We start from the raw sequence: 24,069 nt of genomic DNA on the forward strand, positions 1-24,069 counted from the left end.
ATTATATAGCTAGCTTATATAGCATAGCTAGCGAAAGCGGTCATATAGGGATTGTCAAAGTTTTTTTTGTTTTTTTTTCCCGTCATCTACTGAATTTTTCGTCAACGATACCAGGGACACCGAAACACCGGGGAACATGAAATTTGGTGGGCATGTAGCCCCACTAGACTTTTACGGAAAAATTTCGTTTGGTCCCCGGGGGCCACCCCCCCCCCCGCGCTGGGCCCCCCCAAACCCAAAAAATGCAGTTTTTCCTAAATAACTACCTGAACCGTGGCACCGAGGATGAAGACATTTTTATGGTATGTTGGTCTTAAGGGCCCACATCAACCTAGCCCATAATCACTCATTTGTGATTTGCGCCCCTTCCCATAAAAAATGAAAATGCAATATTATTCTGCTTTAATCGCCCCTATCTTCAGTTGAGATGTTCAGAACTGCACCATATTTCATGTGTATGATTAACTTGACATCCTCTGGGGGTATGCTAAGTTTCGTAGAATTTCATCCATGGGGGGGTATAAAATAAATTAATTTATGTGCACATTTAGTGACTGTACACTCATCGGCCTGTAGATGGTGCTGTTGAGCGAAGGGTTGCTGGTTTAGGATGATACTGTCACACACACACATGCAGGAATACAAACAAACGCAAGCATGCACACACACTGACATCCACACGCACAGACACACACACACAAACACACACGCGCACACACAGACACACACAGACACAAACACACACACATACACACACACACAGACAGACATGCACATACTACTACTTTTTTTAGGTATCAGCCATATACCCGATTTACCAGTACCCAATGTGATATGCTTGGGCAGTATACTAATGAGGTGGGTGGGACATGTTTCATGCCATGTTAGATCACATCCTGAGAGTCTACGCTTTCAGAAAATATATAGTTTATATAGTTGAATCAGTTTTCTCTTCATGGTACAGATGTATTATGTGTACACTTTCTTCACCTAAATCCATAAAATCCCATTAATTTCAATGGGACATTTACTTAATTATGGATGTGACAGTTGGACTTATATTGGTAGATACAATGCCTTAAACATAGATAAAATTAGTATCAGTGAATTAATTTACATAACTTTTAATGTAACCTCTGTCCTCTGATTCTTGAAAAATCCTCACATTTCATATAATATTTTACATCCTATGAATACATTTTGTCAGCGTTATGGACATAACATGAAATACACACACTTTACAAGTGTCCTACAAACTCTGTGAATTATTAAACAAACTGCCGATGTAGCATGAAAAAGACTTGCTTGAACACAATAAGTGTGTTTTTGAAACTCATTTTTGTAATACATTATGTAGGGAAAACCACTGTTATGGATGTGACGTTTTCAATTTTATGGAGGTTAAGTGTCTAAACTAATGACTTTTGATATAAAACTTAAATAGTAATGGCAAATAATTACAAAACTCTAAATTATCCATGATCCACAGTCTTTTAAAATATACAACTTATATACATAAACACGCAATACAGCCAAATTGCTCCACGTCATTTATTTTTGTGGAAAGCCAGTGCAGGCCTGAGCGGCGGTCATATTTTGTACCGCCATGCGGTACATCTAGTTTGTTGATATGTTAATGGTTTATTTTTGACCCTCTGAATTTCAAAATAAAAAAGAAGTTTTGAATAATAGTGAAAATAAAGCAGTCTTGGGTGTTCGTGGTGTTGTGAGGGGCCCACTCCTTGGTTCTGTGACCGGGCCCCAATATTTGGTGCTACGCCCCTGACTCAGGTAAACGCATTTTTCATACAAAATGGTGAAAATAAACGAGAGAGCTCAGCACTTGATATAAAAATGACCTCTATGTCTGTTTGGAAAGAAGCATCATCATTAATGCAGGTTATTTTTCTTGTTTGTTTTTACATGTAGGCTTACCGCGGTATTCTTTGAACCACAGTTTGGTGACTCAAAATCCTGCCTTCAAACTCTGGAATCTTTGAATTTAAATCAACCAATATTTGCTGACATATTAATCAAAGCAAATCAGTTATGGAGACTCAATTACAGCATCATTTTAAGGATTCCATTTAAGGTTGAGGTTTAAAGCGGTTTACCACTATACCGCGGGAATTTCTTTCTTTTCAACCGCGGTAAGAAAAAATCAATACCCTCCCAGCCCTAGTATGTGCTAATTTGCATAAATACCACAACAGATCTAAACATTGGGTCTTGCCAGGTGAAAATGTCTTGTTCAATCTTGATAACACATAACATACACATAACATTGTAAAATACTCCCACGGTCCCACGGACCCAGCCCCAAACCCAATCTCTTAAAAATTAATAAAGGCTGGTTTCTAAATGTAGTAATGCTCATGGGTAGCCTAAATGGCTTCCATTCAGACCTTAATATCAAGTATTTTACTGTTATGTGTCAACAAGATTCAACAAGAGATTTTCACCTGGCAAGACCCAATGTTTAGATCTGTTGTGGTATTTATGCAAATTAGCACATACGTAATTAGATTATCCACCGTTTGTCCATGTTAACAAACAATTTAAAAAAACTTGTATTACTTTACAAATACTTTATTTGTCTTGATGTAAGTAATCAACTCAGTAATTTTCATGGTGATATCTAAAGGTTAAAATGTTTACCCTATTCACGTGAGAAGAAGAATGAATAGGCGTATGAATAGACTATATTTGGGTCTTTTTCGAAACTTTACCCTAATGGGATTCTTCTGGGCTTTTTTCCCCTTACTCGGGACATATTGAGGATACAAAATCAGTTGAGTTTGCTTCTGTTGCAATTTGTTCAAGGTTGACCCCCATTTTGGCTTAAAATGACTGGACTATAATACAACCAATATCAGAACATTACGAAAATAATGTAAAAAGAAAACTTTTTCCCCTACAAAACATGTGCCACAATTATTGGCACCCCTAGAAATTCTCATGAGTACAAACCTAACGGAGGTATATTTGTATGCTTGTATGCTAGGAACACTAGGCTAATCCCCACAACTGTGATCAGACAGCACTACGTAACCTCAACTTCTTTGGTCAAATGAGACAAAATAGAGCTTTTCGGAAAACAAACCAGAGGTGGATTTGGTGTAAACAGAAACCGAAGCAATGCAGAAAATGAATGGAGGAATGAAGAACTCAGAAACCAAGGAGAGATGAATCCAAATGCAGATTAGGCTAACTCTTTCCCTGCCATTGATGGGGCGATCCACATTTTCACTGTTATACAGTAGGGGGCGCTGTTACACACTTTACTTCTGAAAGAGTACTGAATCTCCTGATCAAAACACAGGCGAAGAAGAAGCAGAAACCAGCGATAGAAGCATTGCTGACGCACATGTAAATTATTACGCGATAACCGAACGTTAAGCAGCATGTAAATCAAAACTGTCTAATGTTACTGAATGAAATGTTGAACTCATGAAGAGAAAATGACTGTGAACCTTTAAGAGTGTTGATGGACTTGATCTACTCCATCTGTGTTTTAATCGGAGTGTGAGTGTGTGTGTTTGTTTGTGTGTGTGTGTGTGACAGAGTATGTGAGCGAGGAGTGGAGCGGCAAAAATTTTCCCTCCGAGCTCCAAGCATTTAATAATTACTCCGCTCCGGCCCCGCTCCGGCTCCGCTCCGGGTTCACTCCGCTCCGGCTCCACTCCAGGTTTACTCCGCTCCGGATTCACTCCACTCCAGGTTTACTCCGCTCCGGATTCACTCCACTCCGGGTTCACTCCGCTCCAGCCCCACTCTGGGTTCACTTCACTCCGGCTCCACTCCAGGTTCACTGCGCTCCGGCTCCACTCCGGGTTCACTCCAGGTTCACTCTGCTCCGGCTCCACTCTGGATCCACTCCGGGTTCACTCCGCTCCAGCTCCACTCTGGGTTCACTTCGCTCCGGTTCCACTCCGGGTTCACTGCGCTTCGGCTCCGCTCCAGCTCCACTCCGCTCCAGCTCCACCCGGGTTCACTCCGGGTTCACTCCGCTCCGGCTCCACTCCGGGTTCACTCCGCTCCGGCTCCACTCCGGGTTCACTTTGCTCCGGCTCCACTCCGGGTTCACTCCGGGGTCACTCTGCTCCGGCTCCAATCCGGGTTCACTCCGCTCCAGCTCCACTCCGGGTTCACTCCGCTCCAGTTCCGCACCGGCTTCACCATTTTTTTTGTTTGTGTGACTACTTGGTACTTTTAAAGCGAAGTATTTATGATGACCCATAAATAATTTACTTCCAATACTTCCTATATTCATTTTTTTTAATAAAACAAATGGAAGTGATTTGGCAAGTCAACTGTAAGGTTACATTTGCCAGCATATGTCCCAACATTGCAAAGAACCAACAGGAAAATGAATGTGTGCCTGTACTAGCAGCGTACTTGTAGTAAATGAATACAAACTTCAGCATATTCTGAATCTCTAGCATTTAATAATAGACTTCTAACCAACATCCTCTTGTTATTTCCAATGAGCAATATAATCCTTCAGACAAAAAAACATTTTGCTGTAGCTAAATCACAAACAGTTTTCGTTCAAAAATATAGAATAATGTACCAGCAGCTCTCATACAAATATAATGCTTGTGGACTTACGCATATTCTGAATAATTAGTAACATACAAAGCCGCTCTTATACACAACTAAATAATAAAGAGTTATGACTTGAAATGTTTGATGTATACCACAATCAAAAACAGCTTATACAAAAAAAGTGAATGAACATCTGCAGAGATCAGTCAAAATGTAACTTTTTGTGACTAGCATTGCACTGAAACACACTGTGACTGTGGAGGGCAGTATAACGTATACGTATATCACATGGGTTTACAGCATATTGATGTGAAAACTAAACAATACAGAAAGCAGCTCTCATACAAAAAATACTAAATAGGTCACAATGAAATTGCCACTTTTCCATACGTTAGCTTTTAACGAAGAGGGTGCCGTTCGCACGCCACAGACTGTCCGCACACTGCACGTCCACTTTAGAGTTCCGCCTTTTGTGTTCCGTCAATATTACGTTATTAGAAAAAAAAAACATTTTTTTAGAAAAAAACGTTTTTTGACATTTGTGAATCGATTCAGAATCGTCCACCGTATCGCAATGCATCTAAGAATCGATTTTTTTCTCCCACCCCTAGTTATCACCGTATTAAAAATAATTAATGTAGTATACATTTAGCTGTAGCTATATATTTACATGTAAATACAATTTATCTGTGTTAAAGCTAAACGTGATTTTCTGTTTCTATTTTGTTGTTTGATTAACATTGGATTAACAAACAGCTGGCAGCATGGAAGCTACTGACAAATATATCTCAATGGGTCCTGCGAAAAGGGTTACACCACTCAGTTCGGGTCTCGCCCTCCCAGGTTCATGGGGGTCCTACCCACAGCGGTGGCCCCCGAGCAGGCTCTGGTCATGGAACAGGAAGTAAAGACTCTGCTGGTGAAAGGGGCCATAGTATGTGTACCTCTTCCCGACAGGGAAACCGTTTTTTACAGCCGTTACTTTATCGTTCCCTGAAGGACGGGGGGCTGCGTCCCATTTAGGATCTGCGTCTGCTGAATCAGTCGGTCATGCAACTCAAATTCAAAATGTTAACCTTGAGGCAGATCGTACCACAGATCAGATCAGAGGACTGTTTTATTTTACAATAGACCTCAAAGACGCATATTTCCATGTTTCCATCCATCCACAACACAGGAAGTTCTTCAGGTTGGCTTTCGGGGGCAAAGCTTACCAATATCAGGTTCTTCCATTCGGTCTAGCTTTATCACCCCACACTTTCACCAAATGCATGGACCATTGCGTCTACAAGGCATACGCATATTGAACTACATCGACGATTGGTTGATTTTAGCTTCGCATCATCTAGCGGTTCGACATCGAGGTGTTGTTCTCACACACATGGAAAGATTGGGGTTGAGGTTGAACACCAAAAGAAGTGTACTTTCTCCAGTTCAGAGAGCCACTTTTCTAGGCGTAGTTTGGGATTCGACAACAATGCAAGCACCTCTCTCTCCGGCACACGTCGAGTCGATCCTGACATCAGTTAACCGATTAAAGCTAGGCCAGTCACTCACTGTCAAGCAGTTTCAGAGACTGTTAGGTCTGATGGCAGCAGCGTCTAACGTAATACCTTTTGGCCTGTTGCACATGAGACCCCTGCAGTGGTGGCTCAGGACCAGGGGGTTTTCCCAGAGGGGCAATCCTTCCCTCACAGGTTGGGGAGCGATCCTCGAGGGTCACTCGACTCAAGGTCTGTGGAGGGGACACCATCTTTCCTGGCACATCAACTGTCTGGAAATGATGGCTGTCTTTCTTTCTCTCAAGAATTTCTTCCCATACATAGTGAATACATAGTGCATAAGTGCAACTTCCTGCTCAGCTACTGTTCGGACGCTCTTGCTTACTGCTCCGCGCTTTGCTCTATCGCTTTTACATTTTATCTCCTATATTTTATATTTTATTTCCTTTTATCATCTAATTTTAACTTCAGCAAACAGCACAGTGCTCAGACAACAAAGTTTGGATTACTACAAAAACGCAGAATTCTTTTACCCGACCAGCTTACATTCCGGGAAAGGAAAACACAACTGCCTACATTCATACGGATAAGAGAGAAAATGCCTCTTCTGGAATCTACTTGCTGCACTAACTGCCACAGACTTTTACAAAGGATTGCAGTTCTCGAAACAAAGTTACTTACGGGACCACCAAACCAGACGGAGCACACAACAGAGCTTCGTCATGGACACCCTCAGCATACCGGAGTCCCATGAAACTAGTGCTCCTCGACAGGTAGAGAAACAAGCCGATCGACTTACTAATCGATGGCACAAACAGGGAGCTAGACCCAAAGGCACTCGAGACATCAGATTGTCACGAGCATCACATATTGCCGCAGTAGCATCCTCTACCCCAGATACAGCTCTGACAAGAATTGCAAACATTGGTCTTCTACCACCGCCTATACATCTTGAGAACAGATTTGAAGTACTAATGAATGTAAATGAGGAATCCCCAAATGTGATGAATATGATCGAACACAGACTGAATGGGCCAGTAGCTAACACTGATGCTAACTGGCGCTCAAGGTCGAGCAGACAGCGGCACTCAGCTCAGAGCGCAGCTGAGCCCAGGACTCTGATAGTGGGGGACTCGATAATCAGAAACATTAGCGGCAGGGATACAACTACGTGCTGCCTTCCACAAGCAACAACTTCTGATATAAACAGGGAACTTCAGAACATTCTGACGAAACATAAGACTGCAAATCGACTCATCATACATGTGGGGAAGAATGATATTCATAAAGAGCAGTCAGAACTCCTTAAGAAGGATTTCAATGAACTTTTTGAAACACTTAAAAGACTGAAAGTTCAAATATTCATCAGTGGACCACTCCCAGCAAGAGGAACAAACAGGTTTTCACGGTTGCTTGGGCTAAATACATGGCTGCAAAAAACCTGCAATATAAAAGGAGTAAACTTCATTGACAATTTCAATCTTTTCTGGAGTCAGAGACAACTTTTTCATCGGGATGGCCATCACCCAAACAAACTTGGTTCAAGAGTGTTAAAGGACAATTTCTACTTCTCCCTCAATCATCCTTCTGCAGTTTGTGCCAATCCACTAAATCTGAACGGCACACACACACATGGACACAGTATGAATGACCACGGGACTTCACTTCAGCAGCAAAATGGACATGCGGTTGACATATCACACAAGGACAATGATAACACCACTCCGCCACAACAACCTCTGCTCACGGACACAATCTCAGCTGAGCCCTGCCCACAGAGAGACATATCAGAACTGCTTGAAGATTCAGCACCCAAGGACGACTTCCTGGAAAACAGCCAGGGAAGCCAGGACAGCATATCACAACCTCATATAACACCAGAGCAACAGCCCCTTTCACCAGATACGCTATCCCTCTCTCCAGCATCGCCACTACTGTGTTTCTCACAGAAAATGGAAGAACTGGTGTATGCTGGAACCAGACTATCCCACTCTTTTGCTGCAAGCCCCCAGATACCAACCAAAAAACGACAGGCACCATTACCACCCGCACCAAAGCCTGCGGGCCCAGCTCGCCCTCCCCCTCCTGTGAGAGCTCTTCGGCCTCTGCCACAACGCCAGGGCCCACACCCTCCTCCATCTGCTCGAGGTGAACTAAAAACAACTGATACCAGCTCTCAGTGATGTGTTTTGGGTCCCCGCTCTAATTACAGTAACTTTCTCAAATGTTTACAGAACAAGCGGGAACCCAGTGTGCCTATATCTTTCTCTATTGCTGTTCTATTACAAGATAGAAAGTCTAAGGCCTTCAATAGCCGTGCAGCAAACCTAACTAATCTGGTGCCTATTACACGTCAAAGTAAGATTGATGTGGGGACAAAAAGTAAGACTGTTAAGTTAGCACTTTTAAACATTCGTTCACTTAAAAATAAATCACTTCTAGTCAACGATTTAATAACCACAAACAACCTGGATTTTATGCTTCTAAATGAAACCTGGCTAGAAGACAGCTGCAGTGCAACAGTCCTCAATGAAACAGCCCCTCCGAACTTTACTTTTATGAGTGTCTGCAGAGCTGTTAAGAGAGGTGCTCTTTTTAAAGATATCTATCAATGTAAGCAAATATCATTTGGGAATTACCCTTCTTTCGAATATCTGGGTATTGTGTTGAAAGGTGCTCCACGCATTTTACTTATCATTATTTACAGGCCTCCAAAATACTCTCCAGCCTTTGCTGAGGATTTTACAGAACTGTTATCAGCAATTACCTCAGAGTTTGACTGTTTTGCCATTGCAGGAGATTTTAACATTCACATAGATAATGCAGAAAACAATATGGCAAAAGAAATCAAAACTGTTTTAAAAACTTTTGATCTGACTCAGCATGTACATGGACCCACACACAATCATGGACACACTCTAGATTTACTTATCAGTAAGGGTCTAAACATTTCATTAATTGTTATTAAGGATGTAGCACTGTCTGATCATTTCTGTATTTTCTTTGATATATTGATCTCTCCTGCCATTGAAGCTAAATCTGTGTCTGTCAAGAAGAGATGCTTAAATGAGAACACCAGTGTACTATTTATGAAGGCCATATCCTTAACACCAAGTATATCTGCTGACTCTGTTGATTTTCTCCTTGATTCTTTTAACTCAAAAGTTAAAGGTATAATTGATGATATTGCTCCTGTTAAAGTCAGGAAGAAGAGTGGCAGACAAAAAGCACCTTGGAGAAACTCAACAGCAGTGCAAAATATGAAAAGACAATGCAGAAAAGCAGAGCGCATGTGGCGGAAGACTAAACTTGTAGTCCATTATAACATCTACAAAGACTGCATCCATGCTTTCAATATGGAACTAGGCAAAGCTAGACAGACTTTCTTCTCAAATATTATAAACAGCAATTTAAATAACACACGCACTCTTTTTGCTACTGTAGAGAGACTGACAAACCCTCCAAGCCAGATTCCCAGTGAAATGCTCTCAGTGAACAAGTGTAATGAGTTTGCTTCGTTCTTCTCTGAGAAAATCAGTAATATCAGAAAGGTGATCAGCACATCTTTGAGTTGCACTGAGGTCAGACAGATCAAACCACCTGAGAAAGTAGTTACTATGTCTGATTTCAAAGAAATTGATGGCAAAATTTTGGAAGAAACTGTACAGCACCTTAAAACATCAACATGCGCTCTTGACACACTTCCCACATCATTTTTCAAAAGTGTGTTAAACAGTTTAGAAGCGGATCTCCTAGAAGTGGTAAATGTCTCACTTCGCTCTGGGAGTTTTCCATACTCCCTGAAAACTGCAGTTGTCAAGCCCCTCCTGAAAAAGAGCAATCTGGATAAGACCATATTAAGCAACTATAGACCGATCTCAAATCTTCCTTTCATAGGCAAGATCATTGAAAAAGTTGTCTTCAATCAGCTGAACAAATTCTTGAGCTTGAATGGATACTTTGACAATTTTCAATCTGGTTTCCGACCGCACCACAGCACAGAGACAGCGCTCATAAAGATAATAAACGATATTCGCTTAAATACTGATTCAGGCAAATTATCAGTGCTGGTACTACTCGACCTCAGTGCTGCATTTGACACTGTTGATCATAACATACTTCTTGACAGGCTGGAAAACTGGGTGGGGCTTTCTGGGATAGTCCTAAAATGGTTCAGGTCATACTTAGATGGGAGAGGTTATTATGTGAGTATAGGTGACCATAAGTCTGAGTGGACATCCATGACATGCGGAGTACCTCAAGGCTCAATTCTTGCACCACTCCTGTTCAACCTGTATATGCTCCCAATGAGCCAAATAATGAGAAAGAACCAAATTGCTTACCACAGCTATGCAGACGACACACAGATCTACTTAGCCCTATCGCCTAACGATTACAGCCCCATTGACTCCCTGTGCCAATGCATTGACGAAGTCAACAGTTGGATGTGTCAAAACTTTCTTCAGTTAAACAAAGACAAAACTGAAATCATTGTGTTTGGAAACAAAGATGAAGTTCTCAAGGTGAACGCATACCTTCACTCTAGGGGTCAAACAACTAAAAATCAAGTCAGGAATCTCGGTGTGTCCCTAGAGTCAGACCTTAGTTTTAGTAGTCATGTCAAAGCAATAACTAAATCAGCATACTATCATCTGAAAAATATTGCAAGAATTAGAGGCTTTGTTTCCAGACAAGACTTAGAGAAACTTGTTCATGCTTTCATCACCAGCAGGGTGGATTACTGTAATGGACTCCTCACTGGCCTTCCCAAAAAGACCATAAGACAGTGTCAGCTCATACAGAACGCTGCCGCCAGGATTCTGAGCAGAACCAGACAATATGAACATATCACACCAGTCCTCAGGTCTTTACACTGGCTCCCAGTTAAATTTAGGATTGATTTTAAAGTATTATTACTGGTATATAAATCATTCAATGGCCTAGGACCTCAATACATTGCAGATATGCTTACTGAATATAAACCCAACAGATCACTCAGATCACTAGGATCATATCAGCTAGAAATACCAAGGGTTCACTCTAAGCATGGCGAGTCCGCTTTTAGCTATTATGCCAGCCGCAGCTGGAACCAGCTTCCAGAGGAGATCAGACGTGCTCCTACAGTAGTCACATTCAAATCCAGACTCAAAACACTTCTGTTTAGCTGTGCATTTACTGAATGAGCACTGTGCCAATGTTCGTCCGACTGTTTGTACTGTATTTTATTTTATTTTTCTAAACTGTTTTAATTATTCTTATTTCTTTTATTATTTTAATTTCTTCTATGTAAAGCACTTTGAATTGCCATTGTGTATGAAATGTCCTATATAAATAAACTTGCCTTGCCTTGCCTTGCCTCCCAGACCTCAGGGGCCACCATGTGCTCGTCCACTCAGACAACACATCGGTGGTCGCCTATATAAATCACCAGGGGGGTTTACGCTCGCGTCCTCTCTGCTAACTGGCGCACCAAATCCTACTGTGGTCCCAGGGGAAGCTGTTGTCTCTCAGAGCAGCTGACATGCAGGGGCTGAGGCCTGGGGAATGGAGGCTCCACCCCAAAGTGGTGCAGCAGATATGGGAAATGTTTGGCCAAGCTCAAGTGGATCTGTTTGCGTCTCGAGAGACGTCTCGCTGTCCACTCTGGTATTCCCTCATGAGGGACTGGATGCTATGGTTCAGATGTGGCAGAGGCTACGTCTGTATGCTTTTCCCCTGATCGCTCTGCTCCCGGGGGTTCTGGAGAAAGTTCGCCGGGACAAAGTTCGGCTCACCTTGATTGCTCCGAGGTGGCCGGGCAGAGTATGGTTTTCGGATCTAGTATATTTTCTCGACGGCTCTCCCTGGAAGATTCCAATCAGGAGGGACCTGCTGGCCCAGGCAGGGGGCTCAATTTTACACCCCCCCCCCCCCCCAAGAACTGTGGAGGCTGTGGGCTTGGCCTCTGAGGGGGGCCCAGTTCATAGGTACTGGTCTCTCTGTCATGATCCTGGCATCTTTCTCTTTTCTCTGTCTCCCCCTTTTGGTCACACACGCACACACCCACTCACCGCTCTTTACGCACACACTCATTCCACGCGCTCATTCATCACTCTCAGCTGTTCCTACTCTATCCCTGCAATCGCGCTAATTTTTCCTACACCTGTTCTCCCTTTCCTTCTAATTGTGTTTGCTTCATCTAGTCCTCTTTTCCCCTGTCTCGTCACCAGATTATTCAATGTTATCTACATGAAAGATCTCAGCGCTCTTACCTCTCGTTCCTGTCCTGTCTAGTCTTGTCTGTGATCTTGCTGGAGGATAATCAGCTGCAGGTATTTCTCTGTGAATGCTGTTGCTCGCACTCTGAACACTATCCAGCTACACCTGTTGCAGAGATCCAGACCAGTGCCAGTATCCAGCCACCCTCTATCCTCTGATCTCCCGTGATAACCGAAGCCAGCAGTTCTCTTCCCGGGACCTTCGGCCGCTTCCTGCGTTACACTGTCCAAGAGGAGGATTTACGTTGCATTATTACAAGTCCAGTCTGCTGGCAGTTTCTGTTCTACATTTCATAAAATCTGAAGATTTCTGTTCTTTACTGATTTACCTGTGGACAGCTTCCTGATTTCATTAAAGACTGTATATTGCTGCATATCGCATTTGGGTCCTCTCTCTCACATACCTGACACTCTCAACCAAGGTTGTGGAGACCATTCTTTACTCCAGAGCTCCCTCCACGAGGAAACTGTATGCATTGAAGTATAGAGTTTTCACCTCGTGGTGCAGTGGTCGTCAGCTGGACCCAGTTAACTGCCCTGTTGGTACAGTGCTGGAGTTCCTGCAAGAGTGATTTACTGCAGGTCTATCCCCATCCACTTTAAAGGTCTATGTGGCGGCCATAGCTGCTTACCACGTTCCTTTGGGTGGTATGTCTTTAGAGAGAGACCCCTTAATAACACATTTCCTCCGTGGCACTTTGAGGCTGAGGCTTGCAGTATGCACTAGGGTACCGGCATGGGATTTGGCCGTGTTGCTCCAAGGCCTATCCCTGGCTCCCTTGAGCCTATTGAGGAGGTTCCAGATAAGTTTCAGGCTCTCACGATGTTGTTCCTCCTGGCTATCACTTCTCTTAAAAGGATAGGAGATTTACAAGCTTTGTTGGTTTCCCCTTCTTGCTTGAATTTTGCGCCAGGCATGGTAAAGGCATTCTTTCACCCTAGACCAGGGTATATCCCAAAAGTTTCCACTAATGTGGCCAGATCCATTATCCTGCATGCCTTCTGTCCTCCTCCATTCCAGGATGCCGACCAGGAAAGAAATAATTTGTTTTGCCCAGTTAGGGCATTGGATGCTTACGTCCACAGAGCTGCCCTGCGTAGATCAGAACAACTGTTCATATGTTTTCTACCTCCTATTTATGTATTTATTTATTGTTTTACTTGTATAGAGACAGATACAATAAAAATAGATAAAATTGTGACAACAGCCATTCAATGCGTGTATCATGGTGCTTGTAGCTAAAGCTAATTTGCAACAACCTAATAAAGAGTCACCAGCATCTAAGCAAAGAATTAACAAATGGATAGTCGAGGCTATCTCTCTTGCCTATGAATCAGCCGGACTGCCTACCCATTTGGCAGAACGGGCCCATTTGAATAGGAGTATAGCTGCCTCTAAGGGCTTAGTGTCAGTTGTTTCACTTCGAGATTTTTGTGATGCGGCGGGCTGGTCCTCACCGCACACATTCGTGAGGTTTTATGACCTAGACTTGGGCTCCACACCTGGGGCTCAGGTGCTCTCATCTTAGTGCTTTCTCGATTCACACTAGACAGTCACTGGTCATTATGGCGACGTGGGTATAGACGTTCCCACAGCGCCAATCGACGCAACGTGAGTTCCCTTTAAAGGGAACGCCTCGGTCAAGACTGTAACCTCGGTTCCCTGAAGAGGGAACGAGACGTTGCGTAGCCCTGCCATACTCCCTGCATGCGTGTTGGCGACTTGCTTCAGCCTATTAGAAGCTAGCGTTACACTGTTTGGGCAGGCTTTATAGTGTCCCGGTTGGTTACGTCACCCACCTCCGATGTCGCGTCACACTTTTGGACTGATTTCATTTGCGCTTCTCGACGCAATCACGCAGAGCGTTCCCACAGTGTCAGTCGACGCAACGTCTTGTTCCCTCTTCAGGGAACTGAGGTTACAGTCGTAACCGAGGCGTTTTGGTGGTTTTAGATTAAATGAAATCAGGTGGACGTCATTGTCTAGCGGCTTGTTTTGAGTTGGAGTTAGTGTAGAGAAATGCATGTAACAAACTTTTGCCATGTAATTTTATCCACAAGGAGGAGCAGTGGAGGAATGTGTGTGAAGTAAATCAGATGCCAAGTGTGGAGAAGTCTTTTCAGCATATCCTTTTGTCCAGAAAACCTTTCATTAAGATGGACACATTGTTATTGTTATTGTTGCTGACGCTTTACACTGGAAGGATACGCAACATTCTGTCATTATGTTTATTCATCTTTGCACTGTAAAAACATTTTGGTTGCGCAAAAGAACACCAATAAAACCCAATACAAAAACATGGTTGGAATGCATGACCTCTTAACATGCTTAATGCTCTCTATTTATTTTAATTTTCATGGTTATGTTTGCAAACATTGCAGGAATTCATATTCACTGTGGTGAAGGCATATTTTCATTGTTACTCACTGATATCCACTATTAGACCTTTTGCTGGTGTGTGTGAAACGCTGGATGATTGCATTCCAAGTTAATGTTGCAAAACACCATTTAATTAACTATGACTTTCTCAAAAAGAGTGGCTGTTGAACAGTTCATGTGATAAAATAGAGAAAACTTCAATCAAAGAGCAATGCCGAGACAATCTACGTCATCATCAGAGACAGAGAAATGACTGTGCAAACAAACAAGAATCTGATTTTTTTTTTTCTCTCTTGCTCTCTTCAGCCAAGGTTTGGATTTCAATAAAGAAGTCAAGCGACAAAAAAAAAAAAGTCCACATGCTTTCCACAAAGGCTGTGTCATTTTGCTCCCTGCATTGCTAACCTTCCCCCATCTCGAAGCATGATTATACAGGGCTGTTTTGGGGAGGGGAGGGCCGTGGGGGTTCGGACCCCTCTCTTCACAGGGGCCTTTGCCTGAGGACGGGCGGCGGCGGGCCATGTGCCGTCAGAGAGAGAGAGAGAGAGAGAGGGAGAGAGGGGAGTTTAAGGTTCTGCCAGGGGTGGGGGCGAGTGAGGATAGGGAGGGGTGCGAGAGAGAGAGAGAGAGAGAGAGAGAGAGAGAGAGAGAGAGAGAGAGAGAGAGAGAGAGAGAGAGAGAGAGAGAGAGTGGGAGGAGTCCGGGAACTGCTATTTGTAGATCCTTGTGATGGATTACTGCCGTGTGTGTGTGAAGAGAGGATAGAGATTTTTTGTTCCTCGGATCCCCTTTCTTTAGTCGTGGAGCGCATTACGCACACAAGCGACCAAGCAACTCCTCCAAGAAGAAGAGGAAAAGGAGAGTTTGTGCGGAAAGTGAAGCAGCCGCTTTTTTTCTTGCTCTGGAAACGGTCTCAGAGATCATGAGAGGAGGATACGGATACTCTGCGAGGCTGGTGGAGGTGTGTGTGTGGATCCTGCTGGTGTGTGAGGCGGTCGTGGCGTGTCCGGCGCTCTGCACGTGCAGCGGCACCACTGTGGACTGCCACGGGCTCGGGCTCAGAACCATGCCCAGGAACATCCCCCGAAACGCTGAGAGGCTGTGAGTACACACTTCATGTCCATCTGTGTGTGTAGGTGTTGGGCAGGAGGGTGTGTGTGTGTGTGTGTGTGTATGTGTATGCATCATTACCGGGAGGAATTCAATGAGAACAATAGCTGGATGAGGCACTGCCGTCCTGGACAGGTACAGTCAGACGTGATGTTGACATGAGGAGAAACTTCCCATATCACTCCTCCAGCTCGCTCCTCAGAACTTTCCCTTCTCCTTTCACTCGTTCCCCCAGTCACGTTCAGACGAGAGGATCTCTGTGCATTAGGCATTCTCTATAGTTCTGCAGATAATCATTTGTGCACAAACAAGTATTCATTACTTCCAGTGTTGGGTAAGTTAAGGTCCTTGCACAATGAGTCGTATGCGTCATTCGGTGGCTCTGGATTGTCAAAAACCTCTAAAAATGCTTACTTCGGATGCAAAAAACGCAGAAAATCAAACCCGATCCGAATTTTTTTTATGACGGATGAAAGTTCGCAGGGAGTGTGTAACCATGATTGACACAACGTGAGGTCGTATTTATTTTTTTACCGTGCAAAAATTTCGGACTCAGTGTGCAGGACCTTTACTCTAAAAAAGTAATTAATTGCTAGTTACTAATTACATCTTCAACAGTGTAATTAGATCACTGTACTAATTACTCTCTCTAAAAAAGTATTTAATTACTTATTACTAATTACTTTCTAAATCCCACATCAACATCCATCGGTTGAACAATTCAAGGATAAACACGAAACTGCTCTTTTAATTCTTAAAATAAATACTATAAAATTGCATGAATTATTGCTTAAACTGACCAAACAATTTAAAGGGAGAATGTTACTTTTTAACATACTTTTAACACTCATGTATCAGACAATACATTTTGATGTTAATCCCACTATTGCTTTATATATAATTGTATAGTCATTCTCTAAAATGCAATAGTTTTGCAAATAATCATTTGTTAACATTCATTACTTCACTGTGCTCATTGTTTCTGCCTTAAAGTATTACATTGTTTGCATTAATTATTGAATTGTTTATACATTTTTAGCTAACTGTGATTTGGATATGTACATTTCTGAAATGCATAACTGAGACAGTCACCTCTGATAACAGAATACTCTAAATTGTAATGTGGACTGTAAAGCTGCTTTGAAATGGTGTGTATTGTGAAAAGCGCTATACAAATAAATGTGAATTGAATTGAATGAGGAAGTCTGATGAATTATGCATGTCAGAACCACCTTGAGATTTGAAGGAATTCGTGTTTTATATTAAATTTCAAGCCCCAGCTAGTTTAATATTATATGCGTACCACATCAGCGGGAGGAGAGTTTGCTATCAGTGGTTCATTGCTTCGAACTTCACTTCCACACAGTCGTATCCAGACAGAAGTCTTAGAGTGAGTCTCTGCCGTCTCCACACAGTCTGATCATTGGGGGTGGATGAACAAAACCAATCTCTTTGCACTTGTCAAAGGGCATTTCTATCACATCCAGGCTTCAGGATGTCTTTGATGGATTCTGTAATGACTGTGTGTTCAGTAAGTGTGAAAATCACCCCCCCCCCTCCCCATTTCTCCCAGCTTTCCCCATTAACCCACAGTTCAGACCTGACACACCCGCTCACAGAACAACATTCTCTGAGCTTCTGCCTTATGCAAGCATTTTTAAAGGGGTCCTTGATTGTGATTTCACTTTTTTAACTTTAGTTAGTGTGTAATGTTGCTGTTTGAGCATTAACAACATCTGCAAAGTCGCAACGAGGCTCAAAGTTCAAAGCAAATGGAGATATTTTATTTTACAAAAAGGACTACAACATACGGCTGGTAGGGACTACAATGAGCTTCCTCCTGGGTTAGTGACACTAACCTTAAAATTTACATAAACTCCGCCCCCGGGAACACGATTTATAGATTATCATGACAGAATATGCTAATCAATGACTAGAAGATAACTACACATCAGCTTCATAAATTCATCAACTAACCATTCAGAAATGTCCTGTTGCTTCTACATGTTGTCACTTCTTCTTGACTCTCTCCATCTTTGTCCGACTCCGGTTTGAACATAAAGGCTAAAAGTTTTTGAAATGTTCAATGCACACACACACACACACACACACACACACGAGCAGTTGTAGCTCCACCCTCTGTGCCGGGAGCAGCAGCTCATTTGCATTTAAAGGGACTCACATAAAAATGGCGCGTTTTTGCTCACCCTCAAAAAGTGACAATTTTAACATGCTGTAAAAATATCTGTGGGGTATTTTGAGCTGAAACTTCACATACACACTCTGGGGACATCAGAGACTTATTTTACATTAGTGAAAATGCCATTATAGGATCCATTTAAAGACTATGCATCTGAAGTTAGTAGTGGATAGAGTCGCTCACTGCAAAAGTAAACGCCCCCTTCTCTGCTCTCTGATGTGCAGATATCATGTGTCCAGCGTAACTGTTTAAAGCAGACAGATTATTTAATGCGCTCTGAGGCTCTCTGTTCTTTAAATGAATAATCTCAGTCATTTCGTATGTACCCGGCGTTCATCTTCAGACGTCCAGAGACTCGACCCTTCTTATTTTATCTATGCTAGTGCATCTATTTATACTGGCTCCGGAAGCCGCTGAGCCGGAGATCAAACGCCGCTGATGATGATCTGATTGAGAATTCTCTTTAAACTCGGAGGATCGGGCCGCTCGCGCTGTGAACTCCAGCTCGGATGTACTCAAGAATTCCTCACGCAGGCCAAATGTCCCTGTGAGCTTCCACTGATTGCTTATTGATTGTCTGGAAAGTGGACGGCGGCTCAGAGCGAGAAACACTATAGGCTCTGCTGCTGGATCCCAGTGATAAATCTCATAAAACCAATATAAGATTAGCTTGTGAATGTAGAGCTTTTAGAGCTGTTTATGATGACAGTCACATAGCAGTACAGATGAGTATGTTCATAGTGTTGTTTATATGTCTATGTGCTGTTTTTAATCTGCTTTAAGACAAAGCATGTGTAAATTCATAAGTCGACAGCATTGCTGAGTATTTCCTCCTTAAAACTGCAGTGAACCAAAGACAGTCTCAAAAACACGCTTTGAAATCGCTGGTGTTTCTGACGGCACAAACTACCTTGTAACCAATCAGATCAACGTGTGATCGTCAACCAGTGGATCTCTGAGCTGAGTGAGTGAGTGGAGGCGGGGCTCATTTGCATATTCATAGAACCACGCATACTAAATGAGGCAAGGGTGTCGAGTTACATTCAAGATATTTTAAGGCATGAAAACTTGATGGAAAAAAAAAAAACGTTTAAATATGTAATTTTGGTGATCAAAGAATAGTTTTATGGTTAAGATTATTGACTAGAGGTGGACTTTAAAGTAGACATGCTGTGCATGGTAGTTCTTAAATGTCTTAAACTTAGCGTTTTCAGACCTGAAGATAGTTTGCTTTGTTCACAAAACAGGGATTAAAATTGTTATGATGTTGCAATTTCTTCTTGGTTCGGTTCAGTTCCACAAAATTTGTTATTCCACTAAATGTGGTGCGGATCTGAGCGTGGATTCATAGAGTATATGGCTAAATGAACCAAACTAGGGGAGAAAATGTGCCAAAACAAACGCCCTTCAGATCCATTGGAGCAAGTAGAAGGCCTGTTTGTGCTTTTGAAACGGCATGTTTAAATGCTTTGGCTTCCCCCAATTTACATGCTCATCAAGTCTAATTAAGCAGTGAGGAAGCGATGAACAAGATTGGCCTATGCGGGCTGCAATGCAAACATGATAAATAATGATGGGAATAATCTAATGACAGCAGGGTAAGGAGCTGTTCATTAACCCTCATTGATTAACCTCTTCTTGACATTTCGTTTGCAACTCTATGACTTGCACCGGCTTCTTGATGGATCAGACTCATTAAAGCTCCGTAACTGGCCCACCAAGCCCTGCTTTACAGCATCAAAGGGTTTCCCTGGAATCTGCTTTTTCTCTTTTAATTCATTAGCTGGTTAATGAGTGGTGGTTCCCCCCTAACTCAACTGTGTTATGGCAGAAATGGTTGTGGCACTTTGCCAGGAGTAGCGTTTGCTCTTTAAACTCACATCACAGCCAAGTTTTAGCGGTCTGAACGAGCTGTAATGAGCTTCACGTTTTACCGTGTTCGTTAGAACATACTCCGCTGTGCTTGATGATTCGCACACACTCCTTTAATGTACAGATCATAGAGAAGCAGTAATTTCATATTTCTAAAAAAAAAAGGGCAAGTTCAAAAGAATCCATCCACAACACAACCAATATTTTGATTAAAATAACTTTCATGTTTTATAAATGTAAAAAGTGTGAATAGAATTTTGTTTACTGTAAATAAAAATGGTGAGTTGCACTTATTTTTCTTTCACTGTCAGCACTGAGGTCAACATGTTAGTTTTAACCGGCTTTATAAATAACAGAGTTGATTCTCTACAGCGCAGGAGGCGAGGGGTTAAAACTAACTGAAGTACTAACTAATGTTAGTCAGTTAAGCTGCTCTTCTTCAGACAACAAACTCTTCTCATAGTGACCTGTGAGTAAGGGGTTATTTATGGAGAGCACATGTACGGATTGTACATTGTCCTGAATGGATCGTTTTTAATTTAGGATGTGGTTTGATCACTGAAAGATCTCATCTGTGTGTTTGCTGGTTTGGAGGAGCTTCAAGCATTGAGATACAAACCCGTGATACAGCATGTACTGGTGGACGAAGACTTGACCGTCACAGGTGGTGTTTAGTTCAAGTAGCCAAGTACATTTAGGCAAGTTAACTACTTCGTTTTACTGTAAGACATTACTGAGTTTGAGATATGAGACAATTTCAGATGCACTTGGTTGATATTTTTGTTACACTTCATTTTGTTAGTCCACTTTAGACTTTATGCTAGTAACTAATTAAAAGTGACTTTGCAACTATGTCAACTACCTGTCATTAGAGTATTAGTAGACTGTTAGGTTAGGGTTAGTAGAATAAGTTGACATGTAGTTGCAAAGTTACTTGTAGATGGTAGAAAGTCTGTTGGTCCCTTACTGAACGAAAATATATTTCCTATATGAATTATTAATATATTAAATGGTTTAAAAGTATATTTGAAAATATACAGAATAATATATTGTGGTAATATATTACAATATATTGAATAATACATAAGGAATTGCCGCTTTTCATATATTGAATATATTTACTAATAAATCATAATGTATGTAATTTTATATTCAGTAATATACTTCATAATATATACAGTAGATGTATATGTGATCAGATATGGTACTTAACATGTAATACATTGCAGATATATTTACTCATGCAACATAAACACGCATTTATAGAGAAATATATAATGTAAAATATTGTAGTGTTATATAATGTAATGTAATGTAATGTAATGTAGTTTTTAGCCAAGAGACTATCTCTGTACTGAGGAGTGCACAGTCTTTACTTATAAAATATAGTAATTATATTATTAATGGTTCCCTTTCGAAAGGGAACTCGCACTGTGTCAGAACGCTATGGGGAACGCCTCCGCGTGAACCGGTGCCTGAAACGCTCATCTAATCACGGCAATCCTATTGGCCGGTGACAGCCTATGACATCATCACTTGTGCGACCCGGAAGTATTTAAGGGGAGCCCGGAGAACATGTCAACAACTTATCGTCTTCAGGGACTGTTTTGTTTGTACGCTTCAAAAAGGTAATCATGGCTTGTGAAAAACGCTTCAGGAAGTGTGTGCATCCGTGTCTAAGATAATGATACTTGATGACACACAACTTGTGTGTTTTTTGTTTGTGCTCAGAGCATGCATGATCAGTTCCTGAGGGATCTGCTTGTGCCACTGTGAGTTTCTCCCCTTGAGAACATCTCAGACATCTGCACCAGGCGAGTCAGGTCCCGCCCGCGCTGAGGCGGAGCAGAGACTGGAATCGTGGGGTTTCAGAGGGAGCTCGCCGAGGAGGCTGAGAGAGTTGTTAATCTCTCATGCCCTTCAGAGACTCGTGAGAGTGAGCTGCAGGATGAGGATGTGTGTTCTCACTAACATCCTCTGATCCAGCAGCGAGTGCTCTGCTGTGTATAAAGGCATGGAGGAGCCCGTGTTCAGCGCGCATTCATCGCCATCAGCGAACTACGCTGATGTTGAGGGTATGCGTGAACACAGCTTGTGATCGGGGCATTGCCAATGTCAATGCCCCAGTTGACGAGACGCTCGCGAAGCATCGACACTAAGTGCTCCGGCCCTGCCTCTTAAGCCACTAAAATATGACAGCACGCTTAAATGGCAGGGCATACGCGTGGCGGGTCTGGCTGGTGATGCCCTGCACACAGTGATGGTGGTGCAAGCATACCAGGCTGATCGGCTGACAGATGTGAAGCATTTAAATCTCTCACCCCAAGCGCTTCTTGCATCAGCCTGAGACTGGACCTATGAACCCTTCTGTAGGTCTGGCGTCGAGTTTGGTAGTAAGTGTGCTCTTTCGTGCTCTTATGGTGATTTTTTTTTTTTATTCATTTTGTGAATGTCATTTAGGCCATCACTCTACGGGCAGTAGGTTGAGCTCTGTAGGTCTTCTCCCTTTACGTGAGTTTTTAGTAATGTTGAATAACAGGCCACAGTTCCCTGTTAGGAAGTATTAAGGGGGTGTAAAATATGATTTTCATAGGATGGTGAAATTAGGGCCCTGAAGTTCCCATATATAGGTAAGCTATGCATACCCTTCCCATAGGCCTCCTCTTATGTTAGAGTCGTCAGGCTTTTGTAACATATGTAGTAGTGAACAGGTTGGCTGTATGGAAGATTCTCTAGTGAGGCCTATTCTATCGGGAGTTATTCTCCTGAGGCCACCGCTCCGTCAAGCTCCAGATGGAACTACAGAGTCAAGCACTGGCCCTCTTCGGGGCACCTTGATAGCCACCTTATACTAGAGCAGCAGTTCTCCTCTTACTTTAGAGAGTCGTTGAGATCATAGCTCTGAACTTCAGTCACTTTATATTCGTGTGTCGGCCCTCACGGGGCCGCCTCTATTTCTGGCTTAAGCTTAGTAACTAGGAAATTGGTGGCGGTCTGCTAAGCATTCTCGCCTCGAGCCTCTCAGTATCTGAGTGTAGGCTCTTTAGAGCTAGAGCCCATCAGGGTCATTTATTCCTGTAAATCTAGTTGTTCCTAGTACTGGCCTCCTCTTACTACAAGAGTCATCTAGCCAAGGCCCGCCTTTTGCACTAGGCATAAAAATGCTAGTGGTGTTATAGGGTAGATAGCATAGGTAATAATAATAATAATAATAAATTTTATTTATGATGCACTTTACATTTCAACGAAATCTCAAAGTGCTACAGTAACAGAAGGTTAAAAACAGTCCAAATATATATATATATAAAAAAAACAGTAAATAACAATAAAACACCACAAAATTAAAATCAAAATCATGAGAGTTAAAAGGCCTGTTGAAATAAAAATGTCTTTAGACCCTTCTTGAAAACCTCCACGGTTTGTGGAGCCCTTAGGGACTCTGGGAGGGCATTCCAGAGCCGTGGAGCGACTGCCTGAAAGGCCCTATCTCCCATGGAGGAGAGTTTAGTCCTTGGTTGGTACAGGCAGTAGGTAGAGGTAGAGGAGCGGAGGTTACGTGTGGCGGTGTGTGGAATGAGGAGTTTACTGAGGTAGGCAGCAGCAGTTCCATGTATGCACTGATGGGTGAGGAGACAGATTTTGTACTGAATTCTGTGTTGAATGGGCAACCAGTGTAGTAATTTCAGGACAGGTGTGATATGATCATATTTGCGCCTCCTCGTCAGGACCCGGGCAGCGAAGTTCTGAATATGCTGTAGCCTTTGCAGGCTTCTGCCAGGGATCCCGACAAGGAGGGCATTACAGTAGTCCAACCTGGAGGAGACAAAGGCATGGATCAATCTCTCAGCATCCGGTTGGGAGAGGGAAGGACGGAGTTTGGCGATATTTTTAAGGTGGAGAAAGGAGACCTTACAGAGGTGACGGATGTGGGTGTCCAATGTGAGATTTGAGTCAAGTCTGACTCCGAGGTTTGTAATAGAGGTAGACAGAGCAATGTGATGGCCAAAGAGAGATATACTACTGAGGGAAGAGGACTGGGTTTGGTGAGGGGTACCAATCAGAATGGCTTCGGTTTTGCTGCTATTTAATTGAAGAAAGTTGTCAGACAACCATGCCCCTATCTCCTCCAGGCAAACCTGAAGTGCAGACGGCAGCGGCAGATTTTTTCCGCTGAGCCCCTTTATATAAAATAATTTAAGT

General features: G+C 42.6%; 1 protein-coding gene across 1 annotated transcript in view; it reads left to right on the forward strand.

The window, feature by feature from the left end:
• Positions 1–15,218: 15,218 nt before the first annotated feature.
• The window catches only part of slit1a (slit homolog 1a), a gene marked incomplete at its 3' end in the record, with an annotated part of 101,791 nt that continues 92,940 nt past the window's right edge, over positions 15,219–24,069 (forward strand). Inside the window, exon 1 of the mRNA XM_079855474.1 lies at positions 15,219–15,788. Within this exon, the coding sequence (XP_079711600.1) occupies positions 15,610–15,788 (179 nt within the window). The 5' untranslated portion in view covers positions 15,219–15,609. The remainder of the gene's footprint in view (positions 15,789–24,069) is intronic.

This window comes from Squalius cephalus (assembly GCF_949319135.1).
Source record: "Squalius cephalus genome assembly, chromosome: 21".
NCBI classification, from domain to species: domain Eukaryota; kingdom Metazoa; phylum Chordata; class Actinopteri; order Cypriniformes; family Leuciscidae; genus Squalius; species Squalius cephalus.